Source organism: Cryptomeria japonica, chromosome 6 (assembly GCF_030272615.1).
Source record: "Cryptomeria japonica chromosome 6, Sugi_1.0, whole genome shotgun sequence".
Lineage (NCBI taxonomy): Eukaryota > Viridiplantae > Streptophyta > Pinopsida > Cupressales > Cupressaceae > Cryptomeria > Cryptomeria japonica.
This window is the reverse complement of record NC_081410.1, coordinates 200,946,646-200,970,549: the sequence shown is the minus strand read 5'-3', so window position 1 is coordinate 200,970,549 and position 23,904 is coordinate 200,946,646. Positions and strand designations below refer to the sequence as shown.

At 37.7% G+C, this 23,904-nt stretch overlaps 1 protein-coding gene across 5 annotated transcripts in view; it reads right to left on the bottom strand.

Annotated features, from left to right (window-relative positions):
• Positions 1-906: 906 nt before the first annotated feature.
• LOC131063514 (uncharacterized) overlaps positions 907-23,904 on the bottom strand; it is a 181,574-nt gene continuing 158,576 nt past the window's right edge. For 3 of the 5 annotated variants that reach the window (XM_057997365.2, XM_057997366.2, XM_057997364.2), the window contains 2 exons: positions 1,631-1,744; positions 907-1,346 (listed from right to left, as the gene is read on the bottom strand). In XM_057997365.2, coding sequence (XP_057853348.1) covers positions 1,251-1,346; positions 1,631-1,744 — 210 coding nt within the window. In that variant the 3' untranslated portion in view covers positions 907-1,250. Of the gene's footprint in view, positions 1,347-1,630; positions 1,745-23,904 lie in introns of those variants that run through there. The other 2 variants (XR_009111085.2, XR_009358179.1) reach the window with 1 other exon arrangement.

Here is a 23,904-nt window from a genome sequence, read left to right as displayed (position 1 = left end):
TCTCCTTGATAGGACCAACTTTATGATTGTCAAAAAATTGATAAAAACACGCAAAAGCTCTAGGATGATGGAATAAAAAATTATATTCATTTTAGGAGCTTCAAGTGAAGTGTTTCCAGCATGCTACTATGCTAAAAGCATATTAGGATACAATACTTCCAATATGAAAGGATGAGTAAATTAATCCGATTGAACACCTTTAAATACAATTACATAACAATTAGTCATGTTAAATTTGTACAAAGTCTGTTCAAGGAGGGAAAGGAATGGGTAAGAGTCAACCAAAATTTGAATTTTAAATTTTAGGGGTTAGGATCAGTCCCATCCTTGTGTGATTTGACCTTAGACATACGCACACACACACACGCACACGCATACACAAGAGTCAGACTTTTTTTAATTAAATAGATTTATACAGTACTTACAACCTATGCTAAGAAAAGACACATGGAATGGGATCACATTCCAAAGCCATGCAAACTACGCAGAGCCCAAGAATCAAGTATCAAGCACTCCAAAAATGTTAAAAACTACAACACTAAGCCCAAAAAGGAATGTCAAGGCTAAATTTTAAATTTTGAAGTCATTAAAGGTGAGTCGAAATTTCTACCTTTCGGTCTGCATCCTATGATAAATCGGTAAGAGGCTTGTAATATGTAAATCATCCCTCATATAATCCAAGTGCCAATTCTGTTTGTGTCTAGCTGTTGTAGCAATCTTACCGATCAAATTGTTTACTACCAAGGCCATAAAAGTGGATGGGGTTTCAGCTAAACCAAACAAGAACAATGTTGAAATCCTGTGCACATAAAATACATCTATCTATCTATCTATCTAAATATATATTTCAATAATAAATGTCAGGGCTATCAATTGTGACCACACTGAATATCATAGTCATCACAATCCATCAAATAGCGTCCAATATATTTCCTCTCAAATAACACATCCAAATTAGATCATAATCCAACCATATTGTAGCATAAGAATCTAAGTGAAAAGTATCAATATATGGACCAAGAAGAGCATAAAACAAAAGACAACTTCAGTTCATACGCATGCTTTGAGACTAATTAATTACTCTAATATTTCTGCAAAGATAAAATAATGACTATAGACAACCATGCAATCTACAAGTTTGAGAAATTGCTAGATAAATAGGGTTTCAACATATTTAATGTCTACATAAGTGTGAATCATGGCAATGATTAGTTGACAAGCACTACCACTGATAAGATTTTTCTTCAAATTTAGCATGTTCCAAAAAGAAAGGAATTTGAATATGTGGGAATGTCTAAAACAGCATTTTCAATAATGATAGGTTGCCTGAATGGATTAATCTGAAGCTGCAAATAAAAGGAAATGCTTATTAGTCAGACAACTTGCAATCAAATTATTCATGCCAGACTTGATTAATTGAATTAAACAAAGGCAACATCAAAAGCCATGGATACACACAACCCACATGTTGTTCTACGTATATAAGAAAAAACAACCTCATTTTAGAAGTCCATGCTATTCACTATGCATCGACAGTCAATTCATTGTCCAGTTTACACTTGTTTGTGAATTATTTATAATACAGATCAAAACATAATAATTAATTACAATAAAAAGTATATACACTCACAGGTAATGCTAGAGGATCTTCATGGATACTACTAATGCAACGGATAGCCAGAAATGCTGCTTCTTCACAATAATCTGTGAATACGGCTGGTACATGGAGTTCACTTATGAGCTTCTGCAAAACAAGACATTTTTAATGTATCAATGCAGACATAAAAATTGCACACTAGCAGATTGAAACACAAAAAAAATCACTATTTTCATGTTTTAAAAGGTGCAAGGATCCCCCTTGTCATGCCTAATTTGATGAAAGATTCGAGACTTTTTGTGTCATAAAAACAAAAATACATCATAGTGTTGAATGTTGTGCATGATGTGTTGGTTCTTGCATGTATTTAATAATAATTTATAGCGTTTCAGTGGTTTTTGTGTGTGTTTTTTTCACATGTAATTGCAGATATAAGGGAATCAGGATGGGGTTTGCTTGTAATGTCCCAAGCCAAATATTACTATAAATATTAATTAAAACCTTCAACAAATATAGTTTTTCTTGGACAAATACATTTCAAGCTAAATAATTAGCCAAAAACTTAACATTCATGCAAATAACATTAAACCCTATTACTGCAATTGATGGGTTCATCATTAATGTTGAAGTGCAACTTTAAATATATTTACTGGACTTAGCAAACCAAATCTAATCACGATTTTTCAATAACGACAACATTCAAGTTTACAAATCAAGTTTAGAAGTAGGCAAAATTGCGAAACCCCTCATTTACATTAATCGGGATTGAACCCTCTTACAAAGATATGCTATGGCAGCAACAACAATAGAAAATACAACTGCAGGTCCTAACAATCAAAATATTGGCCACATAGCTGTAATACAACAGGTAATACAATGGCTTACTCCCAAGGTAACGTACGAGTCAAACTAGCTAGATGCTGCTAAAGAATCACCACCATTAAAGCTTGAACATGACCTCTAAGTGAGACCACTCCTTTAGCTTAGGGTTTTTGTCCTTCGACATGAGATCTACTAGGGTTTTGTTCTTTGATCTCCATAGACCCATCGATTTTGTCCTGAGATCTAGATGCTTGAATAAGTGCTCATTGTGAGTTTTGGATAGGGTTTGTTTGTGGGTTTTTCATAATAGTCTCTTGATCTTGTTTGCAATCTTAAGATACTGTTGTCATTTCATGACACCCTTGGTCCATTAGTGAGAACCGATCAGAGATATGTTTCATGGACCACTGCTGCCCTAGTTGATCAAGGACAAAACCAATAGAATCATGAAATGTTAAGTGTTATCTTTTTAGGAGGTGGTTTCCTCCCTTTCCTCCTTTCCTTTTGGACCTTGGAACCTCGGGTTTTTGAACCTCCTTTCCTTCCTTTCCTCCCTTTCCTCCTTTCATTCTAGACCTCGGAATCCTAGAACCCCAGGTTTCCGGACCTCCTTTCCTCCATTCCTTCCGAACCCTGAGTTTCCAGACCTCCTTGTTAGACTTGTGTTGAAATTGTTGACATTGTTGTCATTGATGTCAAACCAGCTATCTGGTTTGGACTGGACAATATATGTAGCCTGGATTGGTCAGGATATCAGTTTGGATGTTGTATGCAGATGCAGTATGATGGAGGTAATATAATGTGGTAATCTTTGGAAGATCCTTGTTCCAAAATTTTGAGTTCTCATTGATCCCAGTATCAGCCATGTGTCCCGATATTAGCTGTTTTGATCATATCAGTAGTATCTCTTCGAGTTTCATGTTGCGGTATCCTTGGTATGCGTGAAATCTATAGTTTGGAGATATTATGCTTAATTTTTTTATAATGGGTCAGTATTCTTGGGTCCGGATGACCTTGCCCCACTCCGGTAATCTCGACATATGCATTGGCAAATGAGGTATGTAAAGGGAAGTGTGTAGAGATCTTGCGGAGGCCGACATGAGTGTCTTGCTAACGTGTTGGGCTTGGCCGACACACTATTTTGTATTTGTGCCCTCCAGTATATATATACATATGTAGTAGCATGAGGTATATGATGGTATGGAATGAAGGTGTGTGTGAGAAAGAGATTGAGGAAGTTCATGAGATATGCGAAAGAGAGTTAGCAACGAAGGTAGCAGTGTGTGAAGTGTGAGTTGCGGACAACGATTACAGACAATGTTGCGTAGTGTAGGAGTCCTTCACCGGATCTGCTACAGGACAGTTGTACAGAGATCTCTAACTGGATCTACTGTAAGAGTTTGTAAATTGTAATCTGAGCTTAATCTCGAACCGATCATATGCATTTGGAGATGCAATCCTTTTCAGTTCAACCTTTTTTGTTGCAGTGAGCATTCTAGTAGTAAGTCGTTCCTTTGTATCTTTGCAGTGAGTAGTCCAATAGCGAGCCGCTTTTGTAATCTAGTAGTGAGCCACCCCTTTTGTAAACACCATATAACTAGTTATATTCTCCTGAGAGTTAACACTCTCTGTGGTTTTTCCCATTTGGGTTTTCCACGTATAAAATCCAATGTTTGTCTCGTGGTTTTGTTTTTCATGTTTATTCTTCATTTGCTGTTTTAAATCTGTTAAGTTTGTTTGATGAAGATTGATATCTCTGTGGAAAATTAAAGTTTGAGAAAAGTTTTTATAACTGTGGGAATACCAATTCAACCCCCCCTCTCAGTATTTTGGTCCTTTCAACCTAACCAACACTCCTTTCCTTCATTTCTTCCCTTTCCTCCTTTCCTTCCAGACCTCAAAATTCCAGAACCCTAGGTTTTTGGATCTCCTTTCCTCCCTTTCCTCCCTTTCCTCCTTTCCTCCCTTTCCTCCTTTCCTTTTGGACTCCGGAATCTCGGAACCCCGGGTTTCGGGATCTCCTTTCCTCCCTTTCCTCCTTTCCTTTCAAATCTCTGAATCCTGGAACCCCGAGTTTCCGGACCTCCTTTCTTTTTGGACCTTGGAATCTCGGAACCCCGGGTTTCCAAACCTCCTTTCCTCCCTTTCCTCTTTCCTTCTAGATTGCAGAACCCCAAAACCTCTCCCCTTTCAGCATTTTCTTAAGGGCCCAACGTCCAACTTGCGACCCTTCTAGATGATGTGATCAACACTTAGGGCTCTTATTGCTCCCCCAAGCCCTGTGACTTGTCTACTTTCTTTTATGGAGCTATAGGGGCGCTTTTAATGTTTTTTGCAAGATTGCCATCAAGTGGAGTCCAAGGCCATGCTTATTTATGGTCACTTGATGTCCTTCATGTTAGGTTTGCATGCTTTGACCTTCTAAATGTTAGACAATCCACCTTCTAGAAGTATTCCTCTTCTTGAGATTGCCTTGTCAGGGTATGGCTAGGTTGTTTGCATGCACAATCATATCAGATTTGTGCACTTCCCTGCCTTCCTGGACTAACATTCTTCTATGCACGCCAGGGTCAAGGCTTCCCCCCCTTGACCATTGGCCACTCTTCTACGACTGGTTTGCTATATATAGGTTGTTAAGCCTCATCGTAAAGGGTTCTCTTACTGCTGGCTTGAGCTACTTCATGCTTTTTTCACTTCTCTTGAAGATTTGTATATTTGCTTGCATTTCTACAACTGTAAGTTTGGTCATTGGCTTGAGAATGAATTGAAATAATCATTCCGGCCTCTCCTCAACTTATGCATGTTTTCTTACCTTCATTACAAGTGTATATTTTAAGGCTTTCTCTCACGTATATGCTGTTTTAATTTGTTTCTGAGTGTGACTTGTGGGAAACCTTCTTCCCTTTTGACATTCAAGAAATTCAAACCTCCATACATACGTTTGGGGTCATTCATGAAACTAAAGTTTGTGCATCTTCAGGGCATTTCAATTGATTCTTTGTGTCATATAGGGGTGGGGAGAGGAACATCTCTTATCTTGGTGCATCACCTCCTTTAATTTTAGCATTTCCTTCTTCCCTTTTCCTCTGCAAGCTGTTAGGATAGGTTTAGAAGTAGAATTTGGAGTGTTGAGTTGGTTCAACACCTCCACTTGGATAGAGAAGGAAGCCGGACTTCTTTGGAGATTCAACCCATTTGTGTAAGGTTCCACACTATGGGGTTGTTTCCATGTTTCATGAGGTTGTTGAATTGATAGCTCAACAAAGGTGAAATTTTTTGTGACAACAGATACTTGGGAAGAGCGTTGGAAATTGCATAGTGATCTTTGTCTTGGGCCTAATATGCAAAAACGATTTCCCATACTTGTTGAGCATCCTCTCCCTTCGCATCAAGTTGGAAATGGTGTCCTCTATGAAAACAGGCTTGAAAGGCGTGGAGGGGGGCCCCTTGCAACCTACAATTGTCCTCAACAAGTATGGGAAGGAGCCACTTGGGTTCGAAACCACAATCATTGGCATCCTCAAGGCATCCCTTGTTGGAAATCCATGTGGTTTGGCTTCAAAAGGACAGGGTCAACTATTAGTGCCAGGTGGAATCCCTCAAGGAATCAAGAAGTCATTATGTGCACTAATGGCACTCTTAATGTGTAGGGTTCTATGTGGAGATGGAGAATGGAGAATGGTAGGAGTTTTAAGGTTTGAATGTAGAAATTGTCCCTTGGTTTGTGCCTTCAATAAAAAATCGAGGTTCGAGGGTGCGATATGTTAGAGAGAAGGAGCTCGACATCTTGACTATGGTGCGTGGGGAATTGGGGATTGGCGACGAGGAATGATTGCATGCAAAACTCCAAAATTCCAAGGGTGAGAGAAGTGAAAGTTGGGAATGTCTTAGAGGCATGGTAGTAGGGATGGATATATGCATAGAGTGGAACAAGGATGATAATGAAGTTAGGAAATGGGTATATTGGTCTACCCCATGAAGGGCGAAATGAGGGGACATGACAAGTCCTGCTTGCTTGAATTCGCTTGTCCTCAAGCAACCACAAACTTGGATGTTCCAGAATTTGTGGGCCTTCCCATGTCACATCTTCAATGGGGAGGTTATTCCATTTGATCAACTAGTCTATTATGCTCCATTCTCTCAACTTCCTTATTCTAGTGTCTACGACCACTTTAGGGATCAAAATGAGTATACCTTCTTCCTCCATTGGAGATAACTCCGAGGAAGGTTCAATAAAGACACATGGAACACATTATGAATCTTATTTTCCTTTGACAATTTTTACTCGTGGGCTATCTCACCAACTGCTTTAGAATCTTGTAAGACCCATAAAAAATGAGGCTTGATTTTTTCATATTGACTTGCCTTTAAGGAGGGTTGCTTGTAAGGTTGTAGTTGCACAAACACTAGTTCTCCTACTTCAAATGTTTGCTCCACTTGATAATGATTAGCATACATCTTTTGTTGCTTTTGTGCTCACTAGAGGTGGTTTTTGAGCAACATCAAAATTTCTTGGCCTTGTTTGATCACATCACTTGCTTTTGCTATCAGAGAAATCAAGATAAAAGAAAACCTTCTAGCTTCATACCCATATAATGCCATGAAGGGTTTCATTTGTAGGGACATGTGACTGATAGTATTATAGCAATGCTCCCCTAGATGACGCAATTTTATCCATTCCTTCTAATGGCCTATCACATAGTTCCTTAGATAACCATCCACTCATTTATTTACTATTTCAATTTGTCCATCTAATTCAGAGAGGTAGCTAGTGTTGAGTGTAAGTTTGGTTCTTGCCAGATGGAAGAGCTCTTGCCAAAATAGACTCTAAGAGCATACTATCTTTGTCACTAATAGTCCTCTTAGGCCATCCATGAAGCCTAAAAATTTGCCTTCTATCTATTTCTATAGAAAGGTAAAAACTAGAAGGATCAAAAAATATTGCACTTCTTTTTTAGTTCAGATGAAAGCAAAAAGAAATCAATGAAAACTTGTGTATTTTGCATTGCCAATCGCATCCCCAAAACACAAAAATCACATAAAATTTTTAACATTAGGTAAAAAACAAATTTATACTCATTTGAGTTTTTAGCGATTTATTGGTGAGTTTTATCAAACATCACTACAATTTTTTAGGTGAGTAACTTGCCATTTTTTTTTGACTTGCAAGTAACCATGAGTTTTGCAAATTTTCATCTATGGTCAAGAGTACCTTTGACATATCACAAAACTCACTATGCAGCTATCTAATGAAAGCTTTAATTTTGACAAAAACCAAAACAGACAAAGCTTACAACAAAACAAAGATCCAATCTAGTGATTGTAAGATATATCCAATTTCCCACCAATAGTTTATAGAGTGGTTCATTGACCAAGGATGAACCATCAAAGTCTCGTAATTTCAACCTAACCTCCATATATGTAAAAGATGAGTTATAGTCTATCTCCAAATGCTCCAAAAGACTTGTGAAATCTGATTTGGACCATGAAGATGAAATGATCAAATCGCCAAAACTCAAATCTTAGACGATATTGTAGAAGGCCTACATCAAACATCGTAAAATCCACACAAAAATTTGATTTTACTTGCTAAACTGTCGAGTTTGTGCTGCCTATGATGGAAACATCATCAGCATATACAATAGCAATCACAAAATCATTACCATTACTTCTAAAATAAAGATTTGGATAAAAAAGACTCATTTTGAATCTAAAATATTTTAGATGTTTATCAATATTGAGATACTACCTGCTCAAGGAGGTTACTTAGAAAACATAGAATAATTCTTTCAAGTTGCAAATTAAATGTCTAGGACCAAAAATCCGAAAACCTTCAATCTGGGCTATATAGACATTCTCATCCAAGTCTATGTTCAAGAAGGTGCTTTGGATATCCATTTAATAGACCTTCAAACCAAATTGGGAAGCTGTGAAGAGTAGTAATCAATATGTGACCATCTTATAAGTAAGATAAAAAGTCTCCTCATAGTCTATCCCTTCCTATTGTGAATATCCTTCAACAAGAAGATGTTCCTTGCACTTGTCTAGCGAACCACCAACTTTGCATTTTATATTATAGATCCATTTGCACCCAATAGGATTTTTACTTGGAAACAATTCTACAGATTGCCACTTGTATGATTTTTCATCAATGCATCATACTCAACCTTCATGGGAACTTCCCATTCTAGTTTCCCTTATGGCTCAAAAACCTAAAAACGATAAAAGATAGACTAAAATAAATATGCTTCATAACTAAACCAAAAAATTGTTTTCTTCTCTCCAATTCATCTAATTGAGGAAGTTCATTCTAATAGACACTTTACAAATTGGAATAATAACGCTTAGGCCTTTGATATGCCTTAGTAAAACATTGTGAAGGGAAAATCTCAATCGGAGTGGAAGCACCTTTAAAACTACATCTCTAATTAACAAGTGGAGAAAAACTAGCCAAAGGTTAATGCATAGGCTAACTTGATGAACTAGATGGTTCATCTTTTGAAGGTACCATAATACTAGATTCAAAAAATTCACTGACCTACTAAAAATATGAAAAATATGATTTTCTTTTATGTCAACATCCTAACTAACAATAACTTTATTAGTAGAAATATAAATAAGCACGCATGCTTAGATTGTTTACTATAACCATCAAAGAATGCCTAAAACTTTTGGAATTTAGCTTATCTCTTCTACTTAGTGTTGTGCGTTGCACATGCTCCCTGTTGCTGACAAGGTCCCCTTTCCTTTTTTTGGGGGCCTTTTCGCCTTCACCCTGTTGAGTTCCGCGCAGAGCGTCTCACGTCCTTTTGAGTGAGCCCGTAATTAGTCCATGAGATGATGATGTTATGATCGGAGGAGCTTGTGAAGCCGTGAGGTAAGTTGAGCCTTCGAGCATGAAAATTCCAAGAGATAGTTTAAACCTGAAGATCGCCTGAGATAGGCGTAGGATGGTAGAAGCTGGCAAAATCCCTCCAAGTAATAGATAAAGCGTCTGAAGGTCACATGAAGACCCAAGGTGTCGATTTTCGTCAAGGATATAGAAGGACAAAATCCAAAGAGTTAAAACTTTCAAACTACCTCCAAGGCCCGAAAATCGCCTAAGTTTTCAAAATGGCTCCAAACGCCGAAGTTCACACTTTAGGTGAAAACGTTAAAATTAGAAAATTTTCAAAAGCCACCAAATCGCCGAAGTTTGAAAACGCTCCAAAGCGCCGAATTTTGCAAAAGCCTTCAAAACGCCGAAAAACGCTATTTGGAGGAGAAATGATAGAAAGGTATTAAGGTTCAAATTTGCAAACTCCTTCAGAAGTCTGAAATTTGCCATACAAGGAAATCACGATGTTCAAACTTGCAAAACCCACCCAAACGCCGGAGTTCGCACTTTTGAGTCAAAATGCAAAAAAGTTGAAAGTTGGCAAAAACCTCATAAGTGTCGAAGTTCGCACTTTTTAGTCAAAACGCGGAAAAGTTAAAAAAGTTTGCAAACACACTTGAAATGCCGAAATTCGCATAGTAAGGGGTAAATGCAAAAAAGTTAAAAGAAGTTTTCAAAACACCCCAAAACCCCGAAGTTCGCATTACAAGGAAAGTTGTTGTTTTTTGAAAAGTTTGCAAAAGCTCTTCAATCGCCGAAAATCGCAATCCGAAGGGCAAGTGCCAGAAGCTTAAAGTTTTCAAACCATCTCCATTTGCTGAAGTTTGCATTAAGTGTGCGAAGTTTTCGAAGTTTGCAATTCATGTTATAATCCCGAAATCGCGCCATGCCAAAATCGCTAAGTTAGAATTTGGAGGACCCTCCAGAGATCACGTGAGGTTCATGCGGTCTGCAAGAGGCGTAGAATCGTCAAAGTTTCATGCCATGAGGCGAAATCGCAAGAGCTCTAAGTTTTGAAAACGCCATAAAACCCAAATCCGAAAATTGCTGTTTGTGGCGTGAATGTTAAAGTTAAAAGTCAGCAAAAGCCCTTCAAACCTCCAAAAATCGGGATACAAAAGCTTGCAAAATCCATGAAAACTCCTGAAGCTTGGCAATATCACGGGGTTAAGAGGATTTTCGAAGCACCGTTAGGAGAGAAAATCGCCATAGAAGAAAACGCAGAAGATTAGAAGTTTAAAGGGAGAGTTGTAAGGCACCCATCTTTGATGCCCAAGGTAAAATCACGCAGAAGAAAATCACCGAAATCCAACCAAGAACTCTCCCATTCAAATTTGCAAGTTGTGCGGATTCACGCCATTCATTTTCGCCAGGTAAGTGTGCTTCACCTCTTTTGAAATCGTTTGAAATATATGCAAAATCGGATAGATGTATGTGCAAAATGAATTGAACTGATTAAATCTAAAACCGCATCTTTTTCCGTTTATAAGACGTCAGGAGCAATTGAAATCAGAGTCTGTTCCTAAGAATTAGCTAGAAAACACATTTTCAGACTTAGGAAAATTTTAAAGCATCGTCCATTTTGAAAATTGATCCTAAAATGCCCAAGTATAAATTCGCAATCGAAAAGCTTCATAAGTATCCATGTTTAAATCAAGCAGGCTTTTTTAGCTGAAATATCATGCTGTTCTTTAAATTCAGTTTTCAAATTGATCCTTGTATGCTGGCATATCCTTTATCTAACCCGCTTCGTTTCCTTTATATCACCTTGTGATCCGCGTCCGCCTGTGCAAGATAAATGCCTAAATCGGCGGTAGAATCATCAAAGACACCTGCTGCAGCCGAGACATCACGAGCGTCCAAATCAGATATCCCTCGCAGAGTCGAAAGGATGAAGTATCAGTATCAGAGAGGGGGACTGAGGGAATCAAAAGTTCAGAGTGTGTGGGAGAACATAGGTGATACTGACCTGGGCCACATTGATATTCAAGATTTCAGAGATAGAGTTTTCTCTCCTAATGCCTATGGCAAGCCCAAGCTGATGATGGAGAGTGGAATTGCTCAGGCAGCAGGATTCCTCCCGGCAGTGTGTTGATGTGTTTGAAATCGCATTGCTGCAAACTCCATACGGCCAACGCAAAATAGAATAAACCTGCTGAGTATCCTATCCTCTCTTGAGATAAGGGAATCCCTAATGCTATTTTCTACGTTTGATCAAAGGGGATGACCTCAAGGTTTTGATTGTCAGGTCTTGACTGCGGGATTACTCAGTGGTCGATGTGATTTGCTGGGAGCACAAGGGGACTTACGATTTGCAAGAAGGTGGTCTACTGCAATTCTCGAATTATGCAATAAAGAGCAAAAGGAAAGGTTTAGGAGATCTAAAACTAACAACACGGGTATGCCGGTAGACGGATTCCACATAACCAATTCCTGCTTGGCCAGAATAGCTCACAACCTTGCAGGAACGGTGCAATCTTCAAAGGGACTTGGAAGATTTTCAGACTGGAGACGCACGACTAAGCACCCAATTCTGGCGCAGCTCAGACGGACACCTGCAATTGAACTAAGCACAATTAAAGGCTCAGGTTAACCATACAAAAGGATACACAATCAGTATATCCTCAATGGTATGAGCCTGAATCTATCAAATACTTGCACACCCAAAATAGAAAGATCTATCTAAAATGCTGAAAGAAACCATGCAAACAGGATGAAAACAAGACAATAACCACCAAATCAATGTTTATATATTGATTTCAGCTGGCTATTACAACAATTTCTGCAGCATCTCTATGCTACTACTTAAAATCTAACCTATTCTAACTCTAAAATCTAACTCTCTCACTAGAGTCTAACTATTCAACAATCTCTAACTATCTAACCATCTAACAAAAGAAAGGCCTTTGCCTTTTATAGTTTTACAATTTTGAATCAGAGGCCAGGATGGACTGCATCCAAGGGTCCTGATTTGCCTTCCAGAAACTAGCAGCCTTAACCCATGCCCATTAAATTCTCACTCATCCATTCAACCACAATTTCAACTACCTACCACTATTTGGCTTCAATTTGAGTCTATCTGGTAGTTGGACATAAGTGTTCACAATTGACTTGTTTCCCCTTTCTTTCAAAATATCTGAGTGGGACCTACAAGTAGTTTTACAATAAAACAATTTCAGCTTTTTAGAAATTGAATTCCTGGAATTAAATCCAGCTGTGTGCTTTTTCTTGAGAAGGCATAAACTTGTAGCATTCAGAGTGTTCTTTGGTCTTTGGTCCTGGTGGTGGACTTCATCTTTGTTTAGAGGCACAGATCCCAATGTTTGGTTGCTCTCACGCTCCTGCAGTGCGTTCCCACATCTTTTTTCTTTTCCAGTCTTCAGTGCCTGGCCTTGATTGCGATCCTTCTTCGATTTGCGTTTCAGGTCTTTCTCCTGGTTCTCTAATGACGTCCTGCGACCTGCGAACGATCAATTTCATTTCAATAAATCAATTTGAAAAATTAATTAATTAATTTAACAAATATTAAAATTTAACGCCTGGAGGGTTATTTGAAAATTTCCCAAGTTTTAACGCTTTACTCCTTCCGTGAATTTAGTTGTTCCTAGCAATTTCGGGCAAGAGGGGCGTTCGAAAAGTTTTAAAAACTTTGACATTTCACCCCTTAATGGTGAATTTCGGGATTTTGGGCACTTTTGCAAACTTTGGGATTTTGGAATGTTTTGCCAACTTTCACTTTTTAACATTTTGGCTAAAAGGTCCGAATTTGGCCATTTGGGGTATTTTTGCCAACTTTTCACTTTTCAGATTTTCACTTAAAGGCCCAAATTTGGCCCTTTGGGCACTTTTTGCAAACTTTTCACTTTTCAAATTTTCACTTTAAAGCCCAAATTCGGCCCTTAGGGCACTTTTTGCAAACTTTTCACTTATAAAATTTCGGCCCCATGGTCCGAAATTAGATGACTTAAGTGAATTTCGGACCTTTGGGGGTCTTTTGCAAATTTAAAGGCATTTTCGGACCTTTTGCCCGTTTTGTTGACTTTTGAATTCTTTTGAGAATTTGACCCCAGGGTCCGAAATTAGGCCCCTTGGGCGGTTTTGGCAACTTTTTAACCTTTTTAAAATTTTGGCCTTTGGGTCTGAAATTCGGCCCATAAGGCAATTTTGGCGACTTAAGTGAAATTTCGGACCTAGGACCAGTTTTCGCTAGTTTTGCAATTTCGGACCTTTGGCCCATTTTGGGAATTTAATGAATTTTGAAATTTCTCTCAATTTGGCTTGAAAGTCCGAATTCACCCTTAGAGCGATTTTGGCGATTTTAACTTTCTCCTCGAGAAGCGCGAGCTTGGGCATCTTGGGCAAGTTTGTCAACGTTGGCACTTTGCATATTTTATCTCCCTTGTATCCCTTGGCGAAAATCGGCATTTCAACATCATTGCAGGCTTTAACTCTTTCTTCACATTTAGGTGATTTTGTGAGAATTGGGGAGTTTTAAGTTCGCAAGATGGCCCTAGAGGCCGAATTTGGTTTTAGCGGCACTTGACCCTTCATATCCCCTTCCTCTTCCGCAAAGACAGAAAGGCACAAACGGGGGGTCCCTGTCCAAGACGGGGATGGGTGTGTGATTCGCACAACATAGTGCAAAACTATGAGCTAGTAGTAGAGGCTGCGCGACACTACCAACCAAACTCCAGATTGGTGCTCCTTGAGAACATGGTCCTCGCTAACTTCACTCCTGAGGCCATTGGCGATGCATTTGACATTCCCTTCCCTAACAACCCCATAGCATCAACTATAGATGAAGCGTAGGGGGCGTATGATATGAACCCCACTAGATGCAGAACACTGATAAATGAAGAGTGGTACAAAGAGAGAAGATCTCCAAGCGTCAGGATCGGGAAAAAGACCCCTAGAAGCGACTTTCACAACGAGCATGGGGACATGGTCACATTGCTCAACAGGATTATGGGACTTCCCCAATCCAATTACTTTGAGGAATGGATGTTCTACTTCACAGAACACGTCTTCGCTGGGAAATCCAAGTTTGACTGGGCCCAGATCATAAGAGACAACATCCACACTCAGCTGATCGAACTTGAGACGAAGTACTTCACTATGACATCCTATTTAGTCTACATGTTCGCCAGAAACCAGCCACTGCCAAGTTTGATCATGAAGGGTGAAATTGGGAATGGGCCTGATCAGGTGAAGGTATATGATTGTTACCCTCAGGATGCAGGACAACATGAGGGATAATATCAATAAAATGCATGATAAGTGCGATGACACTTTATCAAATGTGAAGAATCTTGGTGAAAGGATCCTCAAATCCATGGTTCCCGGTTGGAAAAATAGTATGGAAGATAGTGAGGTGCAATCGCAAAGGGAGGACCAACTCAATCCCAGGGTCGCTTACTCTGTATAGAATCTAGATTTTGCTTCTGGGCTTCAAGCAGACATATCATGTTTTGAAAATCACAAGTCATACTGGAGAGAGGAGCTGGAGAATTTGGATAGCCTCCTACAAGGTATCCATTACAAAATGTTCAATCCACCTATGCCGCTGACGACTGAATTATTCAAGTTATGCCTGAGATTTCAGGACTATGTTCGGGTAGAGTGTGCAGCTGATCGGGATATCTAGGGAGAGTATTTGCACGATGAGGTCGAGTTCATCACCGAGGAATCTAGGGCTGGAAAAGAAAAAGTGCTTTCTTGAAGTGCTTTTTCCTTTTTAAATTTTGAAAAGTGCACTTTTTGGCCAAAGGGTCATATTTGACCTCCAAGTCAACTGTAAACTTTAAAACTTTGTGTGTGCACTTTTTGAATTATTTTGGATAAGTTTTAATTACCCTTTTAGGTAGGTATTGCTCCCTTTGGGGTAGTTGCTGATATTTACCCTCCATTTATGGGTATGGGTACCTTTTGTAAGGATGAATCTGGGCCACTTGTTTAGATTAGATCTTGGCCATTCATCTATTTTTGAAGCCTATTTAAAGGGACTGGCTTTCCCTCATTTTGTAAGAAGTTCATGGATTGTTGCTGAAGCTCTGGCGAAATTTACAGGATTTAATGCAAAGTTAAGACTGTTTCAAATTTCATTGTGAGTGCATGGTCGTCTCCTTCACTAATTTGAATTATTCAGTTATGTTTCTTTCATTTATATAGCATTTTCTAGATAAACATCAGATAGAATCCTCGCTGTTCATACCATTAGGGACTAACTGATTGTCACTCCTTCTGCATGGTTAATCTGAACCCTTTCACATGCTTAGTTCGGTTATTGAACAATTATTGAATGAATGTTAAAGTTCTGAAGATGTGTTTAATAACACAAAAACTCTATTTTCCTTGAAGATCGCACTAGATTCATACAAGTATTGTGCTTAAATGGCTGATAGTGTTTAATCTAGTTATTTGGAGGTGTCTGTCTATTTTCTTAATATGCTATCTTAGTTAAATAATTTAGACTTGCTGTACCTCTCTTTCCATATCCCTCTTTTTTCCCTTTTTTTTACTAAGAAGAAAATCCATAGTCCTGCTGAAATAGTATCATGCAACTGAAACCAATCGATAATGAGACTGTTAAAGTTTTAGGGAACTCGTCCAACAATTATCCATATCACCGTAAGTCCCCTTTGTGTTTCCAGCAAAACACATCAAACCACTGAGCAATCCCACCGTCAAGACCTGACAATCGAAACCTTGAGGTCATCTCCTTTGATCAACGAAAAACAGCATTAGGGACTTCCTTATCTCAAGAGAGGATAGGATACTCAGCAAGTACATTCTATTCTGCGTTGGCCGGATGAAGTCGCAAGTTCAGTGATTTTAGACACGTCAACACTTATGAACTAAAATGTATGTGGTTGGATAAAAAATATGTTACTTAAAGGTTGTTATTGAAGCAAGCCCTATAGTGTGACATCATGCAGGGCTCTAAAAGAAATAATGTTTAGGAGATAAATCATTGTGTTATCATCTCTGCAATACCAGTAGCACATGTTCTTGTTGTGTATCATGCATTATGACATCTCCATGATAGTCCTATTAAACCTTTCAACCACTTTATTTTGCTATGGTGCAATTAACTAGCATTAAATACTTTCTTTTTCAAATAATTCTTTGAGTTGCGTGGAGGTGAATCTCTCCCATTATTGGATTCCAAAGTCTTGATTTGATGCCCTGTGAATGTTTCCATCAATGCCTTGAATTTGAGAAAGGCACCATAGCAGTTGGCCTTATTTAAGAAGTCCACATCTTTCTAGAAAAATCATCCATCAACAATAGAAAATATCTCCAAACATTAATAGTAGGAGATTTCCAAGAAGGCTCATAGAGATTTGCAAGAATGAGATCCAAATGCCCCTTAGCATAACATGCAAATTAATGTGAAATGACTTTCTCTCATGCTTGCCAACCAAACACCTAGCAAATGAATCCTATTTTTCTTGTATAGGGGGTAGTTCGTGAACCACACGGGTTTCGCTGAGTTTGCTTAAATAGGGAAAGTTCAAATGATCGTATCTTTCATGCCAAAGATCAATAGGATTATCTTTGACAACTAAGACATGCAAATTAGTTGTAGTAAGATCAACAAGATTAGATAGACCTCCTTGCCCAATTCTTAGGGCAACAATTTCATCCTCTTTCACATTAGCACAACGCACTTCTTTCCACAAAACTTGTCTTAAATGTTATAATTTCTAAAAGTTGAAAAATAATGGCCTAACACTATTTCTTAATATGTCCAAATTTGTTACATAAAAAACATTTCATGTTTTTCTTGGATTTAGTGTGAGAAATGTCATCAATTTTTTTTGAGATTTTCCCTTTAACCAAGCATAAAAAGCACTTTTTGTATGCCAAAAGGTAGATTCACTCATATGTTGTTATCTATGCTCTTTTTGCAACAAGTATGTACTAACCATGGTTGAAAAACTCAGATTCGGCAATAACTTGGCTGGCCCAAAAATTTTAAAAACTCGAAACTTGGCAATAACTCGGCAAATTTATCAAACATTTGAAATACTTAATTTCTTAATATATTCTTCAAAAACACACATATACACTGAATTTGTAAAAGATATTACTGATTTCCATCATAATAAATCAAAGTTTGAGTTTAATGTGTATCATAAACAAAAAAAAAACGTCTAAATAAATTTGAGTTCAATACATATCGTAGACTTTATAAAAAAAACAATATTTTATAAATGTGAGGTGCCTCATCCATATTTTATTAATTTATAAATTAATAAAATACACAACAAATTCTAGTCGCTAATATAATTAAATATTTAAAACCATACTTTATAAAAACTTATGTAAAACACTTCAAATATTTCAAATTAAAATTACTAACAATCTCAATATTTTTTAATATTTAATATATTAAATAACAAATATTTTAAATGTCCTAATTAAAATTGATATTTTTTACCTAGAATAGTGAAACAAATAATATATTAAAGATAATGTTTAAAAATTAGTTTAAATTTTTTATGTGCATGTATATTGGTTTAATTTTTTACCCTACATTTGGCAATAGTGCAAAATATTAGTAACTTCCAATTTTTGTTTTGGAAGAACCATGTCCAATGTAACAATACGCTATTAAACATCCGTGCTCCTAATTGTTGACGTGGCTAAAGTCGCATCGCTGCAACTCTACCCAGCCAACGCAGAATAGAATGATCTCGCCGAGTATCCTGTCCTCTCTTGTATAAGGAAGCCCTAATGCTGCTTTTAATCGATCAAAGGGGACAACCTCAAGGTTCCAATTGTCAGTTCTTGACTGCAGGATAGCTCAACAATTTGATGTGTTTTGCTGGAAACACCAACAGGACTTACGTTTTGCAACAAGCTGATCAGCATCTGATTCTCAAACTACGAAATAAAAGCAAGAGAGAAGGGTTTAGGAAACCTAAGATTAGCCAGGCTGGTATACGGGTAGACGGATTCAACATAACCAATCCCTGCTTGGCCAGAATGGCTCACAACCTCGTAGGACGGTGCAATCTTCAAGGGGACTTGGAAGATTTTAAGACTGCAAGAGCATGGCCAAGCACCCAATTCTGGCGCAGCTCGGACAAACACCTGCAATTGAACTAAACACAATTAAAGGCTCAGACTAACCATACATAAGGACACACAATCAGTATATCCTCAATGGTATGAGCTTGAATCCATCAAATACCTGCACACCAAAAATCTATCTAAAATGCTGAAGAAAACCATGCAAACAGACTAAAACCAAGATGATAAACACCAAATCAATGTCCATTATATTGATTCCAGCTACCTATTACAACAATTTCTGCAGCATCTCTATGCTACTTCTAACTACTAAATTCTAACCAGAATCTAACTATCTAACTAAAGTCTAACCCTTTACAATGAGAGGCATCCTTCCTTTTATAGAATTTACAATTTGAATTGATGGCCAAGATGGGCTGCATCCAACAACTGCAATCTGCCTTCTAGAAGTTGGCAGACTTAACCCATACCCACTTAATTCCCAGTTATCCCTTCAGCCATATTTTCAACTAACTATCACTATTTGGCTTCAATTTGGGTCTATCCAGTAGTTGAACATAACTGGCCTGTGTTCCCTTGTTTTAAAATATCTTCAACGACGCCCACAGGCATTTCTTTTACAATAAAACAGTTTCAGTCTTTTAAACTGAATTTCTGGAATTTCTTCTAGTAGTGTATCCTTTTGGGAGTGTGCACTTGTTGCATTCTGAATGTTCTTCGGTCTTTGGTCTCGGTGGTGGACTTCAATTTGGGGTCCGACTGCACGCTTCCCAATGCTTGGTTTCGATCTCGTGCTCCTGCATCTTCTTCTTGGGCTTCCAGTGCCTAGCTTTGATCTTGTGTTAAGTCATCACTTTAGCTCCTCTCGATGTCGTTTTCCTGCGAACAATCAATTTCACCTTTAATCAATCAATTTGAAAAATTAATTAAATTAATTAAATTAATTTGACAAATATTAAATTTTATTTAACATTTGGCTTAGTCTCGGTGAAGTTCGGGCTTGAGAAGCTCTTTGTGAAATGTATCTTTTAAATGTCTCTCTGCAAATGTGAAATCTGATCCTTCGTCTTGATTCACTCTCCAACTTAGACAAAATTTAGGCCTGAGAGGTGAACTGAGAGATGTTAAGTTCAACCCTGTTTTAAGAAGCATGTCCAATTTTGAACGCTTCACCTAAAATGTGAGATTTTGGCTTTCCAAGACGAGTTTGTGAGATGTCTATGAATTTGGAGATCTTTCTAATTTTCGGCCTAAAAGAAGACTTAGCGAGATTTGAACTTTTCTGTTTATTGTCGGCATATAGGATTTTCAGCCAAATGACTCTTTGCAAATTTCTCTCATTTTCGGCTCAGTTCATGATTTTTTACTTGCTTTTGGTTTTTCGGCCAAATGAGAGGGAATTCGCGATTTTTTTTAACCACATTGTACGATTTCTAAATGCCCTCCCAATATCTGAATGATTTGCGTGACTTCATTTCTAGGGTCATTTTCGGCCTGAAAGGTTAAATTGTGCGACTTTGTTTTGCTTCTTCATTTACCTATTAGAAATTCGGGCTTCTAAAGGGATTTGTGCGAAGTTTATGGTTTAGCCTGCCTTGCAACTTCGGGCATTTTGGACGAAATGTAGACTTCGCCTTTTCTTGTGATTTATATTATCATTTTGCCCTTGCCTGTGATTTTCGGGCTATTTAGCCTACACGCGTGATCTTACCTTTATGTCATTTTCGGCTTATTTGGCGATATCGGGAGTTTTACCTCACATTTCGGCTTAAACACTATTTTTGCGAGCTTCGCACTTTGGCCTTTCATGCCGATTTTGTGCGACTTAAGTCTCCTTCTTACCCTTTTCAGCCTGTTTAGCGACTTTGTGAACTATAGAGCCTTTACTAATTTTCGGGCTCGATGGTCATTTGGCATGATTGGTGAAGTATTGAAATTCGGCTTTTTGGACAACTTCGTGAGCCTTTCCTTGCATTTCGGCCAACTTAACCGATTTGTGAGCTTGCACCTCTATTTCACTTTTGGACAAATGAGAACGCTTTGCGCGAATTTGGAGATTTTTGGTTGAAAGGGGCTATTTGTCATTTTCGCGGCTTAGAACTTTATTTCATTTTGAAGCCTCTATTCTCGGCCTGCAAGGGGATTTTGAAACTTCTCCTCACATTTCGGCCCTTTGATGACTTTTGAAAGCTCGATAGAAAGACAACGCTTGCATTTGAAGGCAAATACCCGATTTTTCATCTTTCATTTTCGCTTTGAAGCCCGCGCTTCTCTTTTCTGGTTTCAAATTCTTTAGGCATTCTCACCTGAGAGAGGGAAGACCAGATTAAAACAGGGGGGTCCCCTATCATAAACGGGGTGAGGTGTGCGAGCACAACACTAATTTTAGAATTTCTCGCAATCTTCTTTGTGCAGCGCATTTGGTCATCTAGCCTTCGTCTGTTGTCACCCGTCTATCGTGTCAGCAACAACAAAAGAAACCCTTGAAATAAAGTGATTTGTGCCTCCATTCTTATTCTAGATGAGTCAATGACACGTTTTACAATTTAACTCGATGAGTTTTAGCGGTTTTAACACTAAAATTGCTACAAGTTAATGAAATAATCGCCTGCGAGTTTAATGGCGATTGACTCGGCTAGGGTTTCAACCCTCAAGTACTTGCAAATTAGACGAGCACTTGCCAATTTTTTCAAGGTGCTAACCTTATAAAAAATCAAACTTTTAACTTCCAGCCAATAGGTTCAAAGACTCCACAAAAGTCTCAAAGGAGTGAATAATAATAAGACTCCCTATGATGCTTGTCAAAATCATGTAGGTTCTTAGCAAGCCTTGTTTCAATACCTAAAATAATCCCATCACACATTCAATATTCAACAATAGTGAGTATTATAATTTTTCCCAGTCGATTTCTAAAATTTGAAAATTAGCCATTAAAATATGCTAACCCAAAACAATTTTAAATGTGCTCTTGAAAAATTTGCCAACCATTTGAAAAAATGTTTGAAAAACTCCCAAAAATGATTGCAACTAGGGTTTTGAACCAGCTGATAAAATATCACACAAATCCACAAAAAACTTAAAAAGTCCACTTGACTCAAAAAACTCATGTGCCCTTCAAAGGTTTTGTATGGCCTTTCCTTCTCTCATTTGTAATTAAAAATGGCTGCCACACAATTGCTTTTCTTGCTGTTTGTGATTGTAAACTTTTTGTTCAATTCATGTGACTCACATTTTTCTGCTACAAAAAAATTGTGATTTTTAATCTTGTCTACATATTGTGACAAAAAAAAACGAATGTGCCCTCTCTACCCTCGCAATTCTTGGAGAACAATTTTCTATGAATTGGAAACTAACTAGTGCAATTTTTGACCTCCTTCCATCACAACTCACTACAAGGCATGATCTCATGACCTCAACCTGCAATCATGACCTCCACACCTTTGCAAATGATTTGTGACCTTCTCAACTTCCTTCACAAGATTGAATAGTGGCTCTACTACCAATGCTAGTATGAAGAAGGAAAAGAGGTGTCAGAAGGCTTGCTCCTCATGGAGAAGGAACAAGAATATAGAGATAGACAAATTTACTAATACAACATCATTAATGAGCTGCAACTACATATTACATACAAGTGTAGATACATTTTATTATATCATTGTTTTAATATATTATAATAGTATAACTAGTATAACTACCTTCCATCATTGACAAGGAGTCCAATCAATGGTACATAATGTCAAGCATTACTTCCACTTCCAAAAAAGACTCTTGTTTTCTCATTCTACATTTTTTCTTTTCAAGATCTACCTTTAATTCTTACCTGCTCTCACCCCATTACTTGCCTTTTCCACACACATTTGACAAATCTACAACTGCTACGAGGGGCAATATCCATTCCCTTCCCTTTAAGGAGGCGATCGCCTCCTCATCCTTCCCTACACAACTAGTTCAAAGATGTGAATTCTAAGGACCAAAGTTTTAAGATTTGGACTAGGCTTAAACTCAGAAGCCAAAATTTTTGACTTGGACTTGGGACTCGTGGACTCGGTGAAAAAAACCTCATACACAAAAAAGAAATTAATGCATTTGGAGAACGTAAAAATCTAATTTGACTATCAATTTTTCATGCTTCAAACATTACACATGTCATATGATCCTCAAACTCTCAAAATTTGAAATTTCATAGTTTCAAAGTCAAACAACACATCGTAATACAACAAAATTATAAATAATATGTATAAAATTATAAAGGTTTACATATGTCAAAATCAAAAAGACAACCAAATACAATCTACATCTTCCTCATTCCCCTCCTAGTGTAACTTAATTTTATAGGCCTTAAACTAGAAGGTAAGTCAATACCAAAATAATAATAGATTGCTTCTTCAAAAGTGTCTTTGTTTTCCTCCATTGCATCCATTTTTGTTGCTTTTGCTGCTCCTCTCTACAACTTTGAATCTTTTTTGTCTTCTTGCTATGTCGATGCTTTGTTGGGTGAAACGGCCAAATAAGGGGAAGAAATAAAAATAAAAATTGAAATTTCACTTAAAAAAGCATGACTATTATGTCCAAGTGCTCGAAGAGTCCAAGCTCAGGACTTGAGAGTCCTAGCCTTAAGATTCGGTGAGTCCAAGACTCGGCCAATTACTCTCCATGACTCTACCAAACTGAATGCACAAGTCTGGTTGACTCGGCATAGCTAGCTCAGCAATTTGCAAGTTTGACGAGTCTTGTAGAGTACTCACCGAGTTTTGAAACTATTCTAAGGTCCATCCATCCCCTTCCAAAGAAAAACTACTTAATATATACATCTACTTCTTTCTCAACAAAAAAAACATGTTATCACCTCCAACCCTAGAGAATGTCAACAATAGGTTGTCCGTGGTTGGTCATTAAGAAAACAATGATATACAAATTTATGAGAGCCTAGCTAGAGCCCAAGGCATTCCAAGCATGGGTATATGGACAATGGAAAAGCCTTCTTGATTTTGTTGACAAGCAAATGATGCCAAAGGGATACCCCATCTTCCTCAAAAAAGGAGAAAAAAGTCACTTGCCAAGGAGGGAAATAGCTCTTCCATGAGATCAAATTAGTCATGAAAACTGGTCTCCAATTTTCAATCTAGAAAAGTACCAATATGATTGTCTTTGTATGCCCCCAAGTGACATATGGGGAGATTCAACTTTAAGAGGCAACGACAATTCAATTGGAGAATACCTTACTCCCTTAGAGATAACCCTCAAATCTAGCATTCTCAATTTAGCATGCATATATGTCACCCTTAATTTGGAACAACCTCTTTTCTATAGCCTCTTTCTTGAACTAAGAAGTATAGAAAGGGAACAAACAATTATTTATGAAAACATCACTTTTAGACATTGACAAACTAATAAAAGTATAAATAGAAGAATAAGGGGTAGACCATACAAAGTAGTGGAAGCAAAAGAAAACCACTTAGTTGAGGAACTAAAAACTTCAAGGCTAGAATTCTAGTACTTGGAAAAGCCAACAATATTGTGAAATGTTATAAAACTGATGCAAACTCTAAGAAGACTCATTGGAGAAATT